The sequence below is a fragment of the Saccopteryx bilineata genome, chromosome 1, assembly GCF_036850765.1.
Source record: "Saccopteryx bilineata isolate mSacBil1 chromosome 1, mSacBil1_pri_phased_curated, whole genome shotgun sequence".
Classification (NCBI taxonomy): Eukaryota; Metazoa; Chordata; class Mammalia; order Chiroptera; family Emballonuridae; genus Saccopteryx; species Saccopteryx bilineata.
Window position 1 is genome coordinate 203,187,847 of NC_089490.1, and position 15,422 is coordinate 203,203,268.

The 15,422-nt window shown below is 39.0% G+C and overlaps 1 protein-coding gene across 9 annotated transcripts in view; it reads right to left on the bottom strand.

Annotated features, from left to right (window-relative positions):
- The window catches only part of BLTP1 (bridge-like lipid transfer protein family member 1), a 143,718-nt gene that overhangs the window by 116,799 nt on the left and 11,497 nt on the right, over nt 1-15,422 (bottom strand). For all 9 annotated transcript variants that reach the window (XM_066233732.1, XM_066233805.1, XM_066233743.1 and 6 more), the window contains exons 3-11: nt 12,789-12,918; nt 10,321-10,437; nt 9,252-9,330; nt 8,070-8,134; nt 7,070-7,256; nt 4,870-4,951; nt 4,323-4,516; nt 2,431-2,510; nt 110-263 (exon numbers count right to left, since the gene is read on the bottom strand). In XM_066233732.1, coding sequence (XP_066089829.1) covers nt 110-263; nt 2,431-2,510; nt 4,323-4,516; nt 4,870-4,951; nt 7,070-7,256; nt 8,070-8,134; nt 9,252-9,330; nt 10,321-10,437; nt 12,789-12,885 — 1,055 coding nt within the window. In that variant the 5' untranslated portion in view covers nt 12,886-12,918. The remainder of the gene's footprint in view (nt 1-109; nt 264-2,430; nt 2,511-4,322; nt 4,517-4,869; nt 4,952-7,069; nt 7,257-8,069; nt 8,135-9,251; nt 9,331-10,320; nt 10,438-12,788; nt 12,919-15,422) is intronic.

Consider the following 15,422-nt stretch of genomic DNA (forward strand, 5'->3'; position numbering starts at 1 on the left):
AGGCCAACGCTCTACCACTGAGCCAGGGCTTAAGCTAGTTTTAATAAAAATTATAGTGTTAGCTCAATATATCTGAAAGATTTATCAGAAATGTAATTTACTCACATACCTCTGCCTGTCGGCCCATGGCCCATAATTAAAATCAGTTCCTTTGCCACAAACTATGTCCAGCCCCCAACACGGAGGTAGATCTTGTAGCTTGCAATCCTCACTGCTCATTTCCCCTTCAGTATTTTCTTCTTCTGTTTCTTCTGGAACAAGCCCTACATCACAGAATATAGGAAGTTACTTAAAGTAACCATTAAAATGATTCCTTATATTTTTTAATTTCTTTTTAAATTATTTTTTTAATTGAATTGGTTGGGGTGACACTGGATAACACAAGTTTCAGGGGCCCTGATTGTACAACACTTCTCTATACACTGTATTGTGTGTTCTTTAGATCAGCAGTTCTAAACATTTTTTGATCTCAGGAATACCTTACACTCTTAAAAATTATTAGGAACCCAAAGTGGGTACTTTTGTATTATCTCTATCAATATTTATTGTATTCAAAATTTAAATTGGGCAATTTCAAACATCTTTATTTTAAAATAACAAACACATTATACGTTGACATAATAAAATGTTTAATTATGTAATTACTGTAAGTTCTCACAGCCGCTCTGCATTATGTCTGCTGCGCACAGATTTGAAGAAAACCGGCCTCATACAAACAGGTGGATAGAAAAGAAAGGAGTATTTTAATAGCTTGTTCTGCTAAATCTGGATAGTCTTCATTAGACCAAAATTCAACAAGCAGTAGTTTCTTAAAGTTTAGTTACTAGGTGGAATCTGAAACTGTATCACTTAACTTTCCATACCCTGCCACATTAAAATTTGCTATCTCTCTTGCACTCTAAATAAATCTTTTACTCATAGCATGACTTGGTAACATCATGCATGGGTCATTTGGAAAACGTGTTAACTAAGACATGTGTATTTTTTCAAATATTAATATATTTCATTATTAAACATTTTAAAAATTATATTTGTTAATATCACTGGTGGCCTCATCAGAAAAATCAGCAAACTCACAGTTGCAGACCCCAATTTTCCAAAATGCTAATTTTCACAGGGACTCAAAGCCACAGTTCGGCCCTGGGCACTCTTTCAAGTAAAACTCGTGTCCCACGAGAAAAGCCCACAGTACAGCGAGGCACTGAATCACGCATATGCTCCCCTAACACACATGCACCCTGGGACACAGCACAAGTGCCTGGGGATCTGCCCTTTTACCACACTGAATATTAAAAAGTTTACTAAGGGCCAGGATTAGATCAAAATAATTTTTTCTGCTTAAACAAAGTGATGCTGGCATCTGTTTCACTGTGACGTGTGGCAGTGACAGCCAGGGATTCCCCCTATAGTTTATAACTACTGCCTGCATTTGTGCTAAAGCACCAGCGATTCACCCACTGCTGGTTTGACACCATCAGTACATAATCAACATGGGGGAAAAGGGCAAACAGCATCCTAGTTTCATTTTTAAAATACTATGATTTCATAACCCCCCTGAAAGGTATAAAAATATCAGAAATTTAAAAAAGGGAGGGGCTAGGAATCTAATGGTTAATTACTTTTATAAAATTGGAACCATCCAAGAAGCACTGTAGCTGGATCTTAACCCTGAAACTGTATGCCTCAAGTTTAACACGCTGATTCTTTTCCTAAGCTAACATGAATTACCTTCAACCATCACCATGTTCTCAAAGGTTTTTCACTCATGGTCATTTGCATTCACAATTTTTGAGGTATAGTTGATAGAATGGAATTTCTTTTTTTTATATTAAGTGAGAGATGGAGAGGCAGAGGGATAGACTCCCGACTGCGCTCCAACCGGGATCCACCCAGCAAGCCCCCTAACGGGGCGATGCTCTGCCCGTCTGGGGCCGCTGCTCTGTTGCTTATCAACTGAACTATTTCAGTGCCTGAGGTGAGGCCATGGAGCCATCCTCAACACCCAGTGTCAACTTGTTCGAACCATTTGAGCCATGGCTGTGGGAGAGGAAGAGAGAAAGAAGGAGAGAAAAGAGAGAGGGAAGGGTGGAGAAGCAAATGATCACTTCTCCTATGTGCCCTGACTGGGAATCAAATGCGGGACTTCCACACGCCAGGACGATGCTCTACCACTGAGCCAACCGGCCAGGACCGTAAAATAGAATTTCAAGTAAAGATTACAGTATTGCTTCATTTTGGTCTGACATACTAAAGTCATATTCAACTTGTGACAATGACACAGGTAATTTTTAGGTCAGGACTTCCACCCACATTTATCATTTACTGATGCTTAACATATCCTAAATAAGGAGAAAGAAAATATTATTAGCTACCTCATTTCACAGTAGCAGCAGGTTTGCAGCTATGAGCCCCAGTTTCACAAAGTCCTACCTGGCTCGTCCATGTAGTAGTAGATGTCAACATCATTTGACTGCATCACCACGAAGCCGTCTCCCATCAGTCTTGGGGGTCTGCGAGGAGGCAAAACAAACTGAGTACATCTCCAGAGTACTGAGTGATGGTCAAGGTTCTAAATGATGGTGGTGAGAGGTGAAAGCAGAAAGGAAGAGAACCCTAAACGGTAACCAAGTGTAGCATCTTGAAAAGGGAAGACATTTTTCGCAGATAGTAACTTGTACCATAGCTGTATTCTGTATTAGACTAAGTAATAAAATGTACTGACATTTTTCCACTCAGTAAATCATTTCAATAAGGAAAAATACCAAAAAAATTATTTCACATTTTTCATTTTAAGTTGTGAAAAATAGAAATCAATTTAATGCAAAGTTTAATTAAATCTATAAAAAAACAATGTTCATCAGAATAGAAGAAGTATATTCTGTATTTACAACACTAAATTTAAAATGAAACTTGAAATTGAACCATTTTATATGAATAACAACTTTATATTACCTATTTCCAAAATTGTTTAGTTGATCAACTTGAAACAAATTTAAAGCAAGCATACTGAACCCAAATTCTGGACTGTTTCTCTACAATCACTTTCCCACAGACTATTCACTTTTCATTGCTTTAACAACTTTTCTCTTTGTCAAACACAGGGTCCTCCTTCCACATCAAAATTAACTTCTCAATCTTCATATAATCACACAGACTCAGCAATCTTGTTCTTAAAATGTATTAAATCTTAAAGGTTAATGTTTAATCTCATCATTTAGTCTTTACTTTTGAAGACTGAAAAATACAATTTTAAATCTTTTTATACAAATTAATAGCAGAGCACTTTTTCATCTCTATAGTAATTTCCACAAAGTCCAGACTTATTAATTCATGCAGTATTAAACTTTCAGCTGCAAGTGTAGCATTACATGCTCAGCAAAGCCCATGATGCTGAAGAGCGAGACCAGGCCAACCCCCAAGCTCCCGGGCACTCCAAAGGGAAACTCTCTGTCCCTCCGGCCTGCCCCCGCAAAAGCCAATAGCAACAAAGAGGAACTAAAAAGGAATAATCATGCCTCTCACGACCTCATAGACTTTATGTTGCTTATACACAAAGATAAACACTGGGACACAGTGGAATCATCTGAATAGTAAGGCACACGACTTCAACAATAGAGGGTCCTCACAAAAAGAACAGACACTATAAGAGATTAGGAGAGCCCTGGCCCCACCATGAGCACGTGGCCGGGAGCCAGAGGGGAGCTATGTGTCTGCGGCTCCCTCAGCACCCCAGTTCTTTGCATGGAAGCACCCACTACCACCACCAGGGTGAGTCTGCAGCGCATCACTGACACTGTCTCCGGAAAGCAAACAGTGACTGCAGGGACAGAAAACAATCTGCACAGCTGGGTGGAAACTGACCAGGACCTGCATGTCCAGCAAGCCCCATCCTAACTCCCACAGTCGTCCAAGAGTAATTGATACAATTTGCAACTTTTCATTAACTCAAAATGGTGCTCTACTCTAATGAATTTGAATTTACTATTTATCCATCCCTCTGTAAATAAAAACTTCCCTGTAATATGTCTTTTCTAACATCAGATATCAGGGCTTAATCGACCATAATGAGTTTCCCAAATACAGTAAGAAGAAGAAAAGGGTAAAAAATTATAGTTATAATCTTATAGAAAGGTCTTTAAAATCAAAGTTTACCAGTGCATAACTTTTCCACTTATGTTACAAAGCAGAACTACACTGCTAATTGAATTAATAGGGAAGGATACCTATTATTGCCCAATTTGTAACAAAGAAGTTAAAAAGATGCTAAAGGTCTAATTAATATCTGTAATAGACATAGAGGTATTGTTATATGGCTTTCTTACTCGTCATTTTGAAGACCAACATATCTTGGACTAGGAACCAGCATCACTCGAACGTTTTCAAGCTTTCCTTTCACAATATGCATGAACTGGTCGAGATGACTGGAAGGCGGTTTTGTAGTGTAGGTTAAGAAAGCATCATCAAAGTTGATACACAGGGTCTGAGGTTGGTAATGATTTCCAAAGGCCAGGCGTCCCTAAAAAAAGATGAGATATTATGCCACACCATTCAGGCTATTTTTTTTCCTTTGCTGACCTAATAACAAACACTTACAAGCAACAACTAAATCTGTCTGCTTTTCCCTATATGTACTTTTATTACTGCACTGATCCACTTAAACCTGTGTTTTAAGCACTTATGAATAAAGTCTTTCAGGTTTAATAAATTTGTGCTAAAATGGTATTGGTGTTAAAATAATCATTTCACATTTTATGAAAATTGAAACCAAAAATACCTACAAAATTACATTCTTAAGTGAAAATTATGCTTGCAGAAACAAAAGGTTCTGTTATTACCCCACCAAATATTAATGGTAGTAAAATTACTTACTGTGCTCACATTGACCTTTATGACTGGAATAAGTGATCTCCATGAAGATGTGGGGTCCTGAGATTCAGTTTTAACTTTAACTCTAAGAAGAAAATCAGAAAATGACATATATAAGAAAAACTGAACCACCTAAGGATACAGCTGACTTCCTCAAAACAGACATACTACCAGCTGCACCTTTCCAAATACATCTATCTACAGCCGCAGCAAATGAAACTGGCCATCAACGGAAGGCGACATCCCTAAAGTGTCTCATGCAGTGAACTCCATCATGTGTTAATTTTTAGGTTGGCAAGCTACAACAAAACTACGTTTTCAGAGTGACAAGCTTCAATATCAGAAGTGTAAATTGTGAAAGACTGTTGTTACATCTACCGTTGTGCCCATTACACTACAATGACATTTTATTTATTTATTTTTTAATTAATTTATTTATTTATTCATTTTAGAGAAGAGAGACAGAGAGAGAAGGGGGGAGGAGCAGGAAGCATCAACTCCCATATGTGCCTTGACTGGGCAAGCCCAGGGTTTTGAACCAGCGACCTCAGTATTCCAGGTCGATACTTGATCCACTGCGCCACCACAGGTCAGGCAGTGTGACACTTTAAAAGGCAGTCAAAATTATTAAAACAAATGACCAAGGTACAAGTTACTTTGATGTTTTCTGCTGTTCTGAGCATTTCTGACAACTAAGCTGATCCTTTTCCTTCCCTGTTCCCACCACTTTGTGCCAAAATCATGTCCTCACAATATAATAAAAATGACAGGCCAAGAGTTAAAAAAAAGAAGTTGGCCATATACAAAGTACACAGAATTGAAAAAATGAAAATGTCACAGCAACTCACTAAGAATTTCTAATGAAAACCTGAAGCATATCTCTGCAATAACCCATTATCTCCCAAATCACACTTCTGAAGCCATCCCCACAAAAGTGACCCTCGGACCCTCAGTGCTTAAAACTAAGTTCAAAGCAGACCTCACTGCCACCCTCACGTCCTCTTCCCTGGAGGTTCCCAGATGAGGCATGACTGGGGCTTAGGTTAGAAATCTGAGTTCACTGTTGATCATTCTTCTTCCCCACCCTCCCATCCCACCCACCACTGTCTCAGGCTTCCCCTGCCTCCGTCTGGCTTGCTCTGTGCACTCCTCCGCCTTCCTTTTGCTATCAACCCAGTGATAAATTGTTACCACACCCTTCCACCTGGTCTTCCCTCCCTCCAATCACACCAGTGTTATTGACCTAGGGCTAATCCCCCTGATGCTGCTAACCGTTTTAGTCTAATTTATCCCCATCTCAACTGATCCACTGCAGTTTCAGTGAGTAACTTCCCCATGGCATGCAATATGCCACGTCCACGGAAGACTCTTCACCACCACTTCCCCTGACTCACTCACCCCTCAGGTCTAGCCCTCCTGACCCTTCCAGGTGCGTCCCCAAGAATCTATTCTTGTCCCTGAGCCAGCATTTCTTGCACTAACATTGCCTATTAATGGCTCCATCTCCCAAACTTGGGTATAAATTCCCTCAGAACAGAAGAGTTATCATATTCCCAGTATCACCAGTACCTCAGGTCAATAAAACAGTTAAATGAGAATAAATGTCTTCATCATCTACTTAAAAAGAAAAAAACTACTAGCTATGCAAGGTCGCCTTGTTTAACATTCAAAAATCAATTAACATTTACAGGCTAAAACCAAAAAATCCAATGATCCTATCACAAGATGCAGAAAAAGCATATGCCAAAATCTAACACCCATTCATGATTAATATCTCTCAATAAACGAGGAATAGAGGAAATCTTCCTCATCTTCATCAACAATTCCTACAGTTAACATCACAATAAAGGTGAGAAACTAGACAATTTCCCATTAAGATTAGGGACTAAGCAAGGCTGTCCTATCTCAGCACTCTTTTCCACTTTGGAAGTTCTGGCTATTGCACTAGCCTAAGGAGTAAAAGAGGCAGAGATAGGGAACAGGCTAATAAGACTTTCTTTGTTTGCAGATAACGCAATTGTCTATGTAGAAAGTCTGAAAGAATTGATCAAAAAAACCTCTTAGAACTAGTAAGTGATTACAGCAAGATTACAGGATATGAGGTTAATAACATACAAAAGTTGATCACTTTCCTATGTACCAGAAATCAAGAAGTGAATGTTTGCATGTTGGAGATTAATAAAATTCAAGTGTGATAACGAACCTTTCGATTTTGGACTGGGTTCTCGTTCTTCCATTTTCCCGTGTTTTATCATCCTCTTTCTTGGGTGGGATTATTGTTGGCTCCAAACCAAACAGTTCTTGAAGATGTCCATAAAGATCCGAGCGATTGTAGACATGAAATTCAAAGTCATTGATTGTGATGTACAATCTGGTTTCTGCCTTTGGATCTACAGATACCAATAACATACACATAAACACACAAAAGTTCTTAGTCCAAGTTTTTGTCGAGTCCTTTTTCACAGCTAAAGTAACTTAAATGAATAGCAGCTTAGTAGAATGATTGATTACACAGGGTGCCAGGAAGATCATTTGTCCCCACTGTGGGCCAGGCCAGTTGATGTAAAACCAGGTAAGGTAGAAATATGGCTCAGGGTCATACTGAGGATGCCCTGGAATAAATAATCAGCTAAAGCAAACCAAACTAGCCAGGCAAGAGTAAAGCTGTTAAAGGATTTTCCGCTAACTGGTGATAAAAATCAGAGTTTTGTAAAGTCAAAGCTTTTAAAGATATTTTTACCTATTAAGAAATGTGAAGGTCCTGGCCAGTTGGCTCAGTGGTAGAGCGTTGGCCTGGCGTGCAGGAGTCCCGGGTTCGATTCCCGGCCAGGGCACACAGAAGCGCCATCTGCTTCTCCACCCCTCCCCCTCTCCTTCCTCTCTGCCTTTCTCTTCCCCTCCCGCAGCCAAGGCTCCATTGGAGGAAAGTTGGCCCGGGCACTGGGGATGGATCCATGGCCTCTGCCTCAGGCGCTAGAATGGCTCTGGACGCAACAGAGCGACGCCCTGGATGGGCAGAGCATCGGCCCCTGGTGGGCGTGCCGGGTGGATCCCGGTCGGGCGCATGCGGGAGTCTGTCTGACTGCCTCCCTGTTTCCAACTTCAGAAAAATACAAAAAAAAAAAAAAAAAAAAAGAGAGAGAGAAATGTGAAATATTTCAATGCCCATAAATGAAAACAGATTACATGACTGATCAACTCACCATGCTGCTTCTGCTTTGGGTTATACATCTTCCACCACCGGAAAATGATAAATCCATCTTGAATTCTAAGCAAGATAAATTACAAAAATGAAAACTTAAGTATCAGTTTACTTAACTTGGTTCTTAATTAGTTATTATAAAAGAATGGCAATTGATAATGAATAAGGAAATACTAAAAATTCTCAACAGAACACTGGCATTCCTAACTGTTTCAGACTTCCAGTTAGAAAAGGAACAGTCTTTGCACAGGCCTAAGTTAGACTCCTCTCTCCAGGTAAGACATAACTCCAGATTACGCACCACAGGAAAACGAAGTGCAAGCAGAAGAACTTGTTCTTTTATCAACACTTTTAATGGGATAAAAACGACATACAAATAAGCCCAATCTTGAAAGGGGGACATCAGCACACCAAGGGAAACTTAAAAGATACTCCTTCCTTTCTGTAGTGATTTATCACCTCATGCTCCAAAAGGATGAACTTATAAGCATCTTCTGCTTTTTGCTTTTAAATTAGAAGTAATTTTAGACTCTCAAAAAAGGTGCCTCTACTGTTTTAAGGGAAGTATAAGCGTTGCCAAATCCTGACATCTCTCAAATAATTCAAAATTTTTCAAATGCTCTATAAGTAACAAATTTTAAGAAAATTACAAAAATAGAGTTATTGTTTCAAGGCTTAGAGAAGAAAGAACATATTATACGTATTCTCATTTCTTATTACAATCAGATTTATGTTTCTTCTTAAAGTAAAATTAGAGTTGTTGACAGATGCAAAACAATTCTAAAAACTTATTAGCTAATAAGGACCTAACTAGTGTGGGTTACTAGCATCTCTGATTCTTATTTTATGTAACAACACCCATGAATTTTACAACAGAAATGATCATGCAGTTTAATGGCTCAGTTTTTTATCTGGGAATAAAGTGAGATTATTGTTTTTTATAAGCTGCTATTGGTAAACTTTTTGCTAGTCTAAACCTTAGTTAAATTAATCCACTAATAGAAACACTGTAAAACATTAATTCATCAGGCCTGATTTCCTGGGGGGAAAAAATGATATTTGATACATGGTTTCATTTGAAGAGGTAAGTAATACTAAATAAAGTATCATAATCAGAAATTTTTTTCAATATTTTGTTAAGGTAGGTTCTGTTATCTTCTTTGTTTTTGTTTTTGCTTTTTACCTAATAGACATGTCTTCTGTAATGTAATAGATTTCACGAACCATGACTTTTCCAGAAAGAACAGAGAAAGAGAAGGACCCTGTTACAGAAAAAAAAAAAAAAAAAAAAATTAATGTAATTGTTTTGATAGATGGTAGAGCCCTTAACGCTTAAAATAATTTTAGCATTCCATTTATTCAATAATTAAATGTTCTCTTCTGACTCCCTGATATCCTTATAGCATTACTAATTTCTATCATTCTTTGCTGACAAAGTACCATAAGTCTCATCACTATGGATGAGCGACTAAATAACCGTATGCGGATATTAGTTTTAATAGCTGCTTCATATGACTAATTCCCTTAATTATACACAGGTGTTAAATAAACCCTAAGCAGTGACTAATTCACCATTTTCCTCCATTAATTCAGGGGGCTCCAGGAAACAGTCACTGCCCCAAATTAATGGAACACCTATTTATGTGTGAGAGAAGCTTAATCATGCCCACTGAGAGAGAGCTACTCAGCTCCAGTCAAGGTTAGAATGGTTCTCCTCGATGTCCACCCTCCCCCTGATCCTACTGGTTTGGGACCTTCCAGAGCATGTAGCTTCCTAACACACCCTTCTCTCTACCTGCAAACCTCCCACTTACAAGTAGTCAGAAACATAATTAATAGCAGGCCACAAAAGAAAACACACAAGAAGATTCCAAATTACAGATTTTTAGAGTACGTGTTACTTAAAAAAAAAGAGTCAGTAAATACTTCATTGAGCATTAGGAATTTTCTCTGGATGGTAGAATCGTGAGAAATTTCTATTTGCCTATATTTTTAAAATTACTTTCATGTGCATATTTTATAAGCACAGAAAAGTCAGAAAGTAACTTTGGAAACACTTTAAGAAATAAGAATGAGGTAAAGGACATAACCTGTCACAGAGTGCCGCATGAGAGAAATTCCAGTTAGATGAGTTTAATCTCCATGAAACAGAGGTTAATTTTTAAAGCTACTACTTACTTATAAAATATAAATGTACACTATACACCTCAAGATTATACAGAAGAAAAACATGCAGGATTACTCAAACTCACCAATATGGATATAGCCATGTTTGTATAATCTGTTAAGAACCAATGTTAAAATAAGACCAACGTTCCGAGAATTATAATATGTGAGATAAATAATCCATCCACAGGACAAAATGGTAGCTGTTGGGAGAAAAAAAAATGCAGAAAGGTATCACTTTCAATCACCTTAATATCTTAGTAAAACTTAGTAAAAAATCACTTACCACATTCAGAAATGATAATATCGTAGTATGCCCTCCTACGATTTAATACTTATGGTTTTAAAATCAGAGGTTGGTTCTACTAAATCCAACTTTCCTCATTCTTTCCTTTAGTCACTTGCCAGAAAAGAAGATTCTGATAGGACCAATCAAAGCCCTCTGCTTTCCTTTACTCACTTCCTTTTTCTCTGATGTGCACTGTTTTAGTTATTAAGCACATGTAAAGATGTTCTGGGATGAAAAATCCCATAATTCTGAATAGTATGAAAAACATCTACCTTTATTAGGCTAAAAGCACATTCCTGAGTTATTCTATAAAGGCTAAAATCAAATAAAAAGAAAGAAAATTGATTTTTCTAAGTCTGAGAAAAGTCATTGATCATTTATATTAATAAACTCTCTCTGCTTTTTAAAAAAGTAATGGAAACAAGTAGGAATTTGGCCCACTTGAAGGCATATCTATATTAAATAGAACATCTTATACTATTTTTCTATAATTGATAAGACAATAACCTTTTAAGAATGCCTACTTTTACTGAATACACTAGAATGATATTCTAAATTTGACCATTAGTCATGAAGTTTATAGTCACATATAAAATTTATAATATTCCCCCCAAAAATAAGTGCATGAATATACAAAAGGTAAAACACACAAAAGCATTTTCTGATAATTTTTTTACTTATCCACTTAAAAAGAATAACTATTTTCTAAATTAGAACAAAGTAACATAAAGCAACTTAACATGTGTAACTTTTTAGCAACATCAAAATAAGTTAACTTTTTAAAAAAATATTTAATGTAGATAAAACAAGGCAGTCACTGATACAACATTTCACAGGGTAGCTGAGGTTGATGGTAATAGTTTTGATGTAGCAAGTGCGATGATCTGTACATAAAAATTGTTTCTAGAACAATTCTTTTGAAAAAGTATTTTGATAATAAGTCACTTTGTATTAACTTTTACAGTAAATCACAGTGTCAACAGCAGCTTGTTGTGGGCCATTCAGAAAAAGAAGAGTTATCTGCTGAGAGAGAGTGCTTCTCCTGTTAACCCAGGAGGCGTGGCCTTCCCACAGCACCATGTCCTGCCCCCTTCACTACCGGAAGGCCACTAGTAGGACAGCAGCATTAAACAATCACTGGTTCTTGCTGCTGTCTTTTCCTAGAGAAAGGAGCTGTATAAAACAGAAGAAAGAAATTCTGCAGAGGGGACCGACAGAAATTAAGGAAGAATTCTTCCCTTAATTAAACTAAAAGGTCATTGTCAATGCTACTTTTATGTAGTCCTATTTCATACTAATGTCTTGCATTTCATTTTACTTTTATGTTGGCTCTCATTAATGATAATTTACAATTATTCACGCTTACTCATTAGAAAAACAGATAAAGTCTAAATGGTCATTCATCAATGACAAGTCCTCCTCCAAAGATCCCACCACACACCCCGCCCCGTGGTGTCAAGAGAGGCACGGGCACACACTCAGGAGAAGCTGCCTGGAACTCAGCCGCCTGATCCCTGTGAGCCTCAATGCCCAACACAATCAAAGGAAAAGAACACCTGCTTTCCTCTCTCACCCCATCTGACCCTTCCTGTTCTTCTCTCTACCTCTTCATTCCTATTCCATAATTCAAATCAAATACTATCCTTCCACAAAAACTCCCTGGGTAATAATGGCCTACGGGAATCTCTCCTTCCTGGATATTGTTTCAGGATTTCTCTCTTTCATTTGGTCACACACATTCATTCACTCACATTCTGTCCCTGTCTCTGTGTATAATTAAATTATACGCTCTTTTGTATTATTTGTATGCACCTTTGAAAACTTTTGGAGTATTAGACAAAAAAGTTAGACTGCCGAGTGAGGAAAGAAATGAGGTTAATCAGGCATATACACTCTATTTCACCATGAGGATTTACCACTTTTACAGCAAAGCAAACAAAAGTGCATGAGTGTGTGGGGGGGGGGGGGGAGGGGTGAATGGGGTAGTGGTGGGGGGACCTGGACATGGAAGGGAAAAGCTAAGTGCTGCCCTCTTCTCCTCCACCTCTCTCCTCTAAATCAGTCCGGAGGCAGCCTAAGAACAGGAGTTGTCCAGAGCAGTTCCCAGAGCAAATATTCATGGAAGCAGAGATTAAATCTTCTTTCCAAAAAATAAACAAATGGTATTTTAAGCATTCCAACTTCAGTCAACCACTGCTTAAAATCTGGCAGTTGTTAATCCATCCATAAGAAATAGTGATGTGTAAGAAAATATAGTCTAGTTACCAACAAGGAGCCAAACAACATTGGAGTTGTGTTCTGTGAGAAAATCTTCCAGCTGGGTGATACTAGGGACGATACTCTCATTCTTCCTTTGATCCATTACTGAAGTTTTCCCAGAGCAGCATCTAAGGGTCTAAAAGAGTTCAAAGGTTAAACTTAGAACCAGATATTTATCAATCTGCAAGGAAAATTGTATAAAGGGAAGAAGGTGAATCTAATAAATATGAAAAGTTTATTAAGTCACATTCTTGTCACCAATGATAAGAATGCAAAAAGACAACAAAATGTTCTCATTTCTATATAAAATGTAAGACAGATGATATTTTTAATGGCCTTATTTCACCACTGTAAGTATGAGTAGGACTCAGATTCAGTTGCTGTACTCTAGATACAAATGAAAGAGACATAATTATTCTAAAAAAAAATCAAAGATATTTATCTCAACAATAAGGAGAGAGTAAGTATAGTGAAAATTAAAAAAGGGAAACCCCATTTAACATGGAGTGAAGAGGCCAGAAGGGAGAGCCCTCACACACTCCCACTCAGCCTCAACTACACACCAGAACAAAAAGACATCAATTATAACAAAACTCCAACAGGAACAGATGCACCTTGCAAGTCAGAGTACTTGACTAATCCAGCATAAGGAAGGAAGATAATACTCGAATGAAATAAATGCATCATTATAAAAGTACATAATTATGAATTACGTCCAAAGAGAAGCAAGTCTTTCCAAAGACCTTTTTCACCCTCAAGAAAATACAATGTTACATGTCAATTATATCTCAATAAAAATGGGGAAAAAATATTCTCACATTTTTCAAAGTTTTGAAAAAATCCATCAACCAGCAACTTAAAACATCAGAGCTAACTTTACACGAGCTTTCCTTTTCTTCCTTTTTTAATTTTTTTAAACTAAAAAATAAAATAAAAATTTTAAAAATGAGAAAACACTTTGAAAAGACCTCTAATCTTCTTTTTTAAGGATTTTATTGATTTAACAGAGAGGAGGAGGAAGGGAATAACAAGGAGTAACAACTCATGGTTGCTTCACTTTGGTTGCTGTTCACTGATTGTCGTATGTGCCTTGACTGGGCAAGCACAGGGTTTCAAACTGGCGACCACAGCATTTCAAGTGGACACTCTATCCACTGTGCCACCACAGATCAGGCCCTCTAATCTAAAACCAAAAAGCCACATATGATGGTTTGGATATTACAAAATAACACCTATACTTATTCCACACGTTATTTTTACCATTTACAGATGTAATGCTAGCATAACACGGGATGAAAGATCACCTACAGCCTCCTGGGACATTCCACGGGGGATGTGCCTTGGCATTCAGCTCTCCATGTGAAAAGGGAATCTGTTTTGAATCAAACCCAAGGGGAAGTGATCTATAAACTGAGAAGACCTAGAGTCCCCTCCCTAATCTCCACCGCCCATCACCTTAACAGCTGGCAGCCAAGAGAATGCAGAAAGCGGTGTTCAGGGTGCAAAGGCACAACACCGCAGTGTCGCAGCTTTCATGCCCAACTCTAGTTAATGTGAAATCCCGAAGAGAAGCCAACAGATGAGGGCTCAATAGTTGAGAGAACATACCGTAAGCAAGTAGAGAAGTAAAGGGTGAGACAATAGAGGCCCTAAGGTGAGAAGTGGACACTCCAGGGTAAAGGACGTCCAAGCACCACAGACACAATCTGAGGGCACGGGGCCACCCTCGGGCTGAGCCCAATGCTAAGGGAACACCACCAAGTCCTCAGTGGAGAGGAGACTGAGAGGAGAACCTACTGCTTCACCTTCACAGAGCAAATGACACCTCAGGACCAGACTGTTTCCTCTTCCCCTCCCCTCCTGCAGATTCAGTCTACAAGCCCCAACGTGTGCAGAGCGAGGCCAGTGTCTGTGTGTGCAGAAGGGAGGGCAGGAGTCTCACAGTGGAGTGGGTGTCAGAGGCGGACAGGGCAGAGTGGGAATCCACTTGTGTGACACAGAAGCTGGTGGCACAGTGGCAGCACCTCAGGTTATCACAGCCACCACGGAACGAGGAGGCCACTCGTGCACAGTCAGACATGGCGTGCTGGAACCTGAGCGGAGGGGAGAGGGCATCCACGATGGGGGACAGGGGCAAGAGAAGAAGTCCAGCTCCAGGTACCTGAGCACAGCAACAGGCATCTGCATGGGGAGGTGGGCTGGTGCAGGGGTCAGACCAGAGGGAGCGGCCTCAGACTCCAGAGAGACGAGAGGTCCACGGAGGCAGGCAGTCTGCACAGTGTGGGGATGCGGGAGAAGGAGGGCCAAGGTCTGAGAGAGCCAGGCAGGGTGTGGGGTAGGGGTCCAGCAAGGAGGCAACTATACCGGAGACAGTGGGAGCCATGCTTTCCCCTGCTGGAGGGAACATAAAGGGAGAAAGTTCATATTAAAGCTGCATAAGAACTGGAGGTATGGTCGCAATATAAAAGGATATAGAAATAATATAGCTGTAAATGGATATGTGGATATGTATGTGTATGGATATGTTGGTCCTGAGAACAGCCACACCCCCGTAAAAATGAACAGAGAACTTTGCTTCTAAAAACCATTTTCCACTAAGAAGAAACAGGCACCTTGAAGAAATGGCTGATTCCACAACAA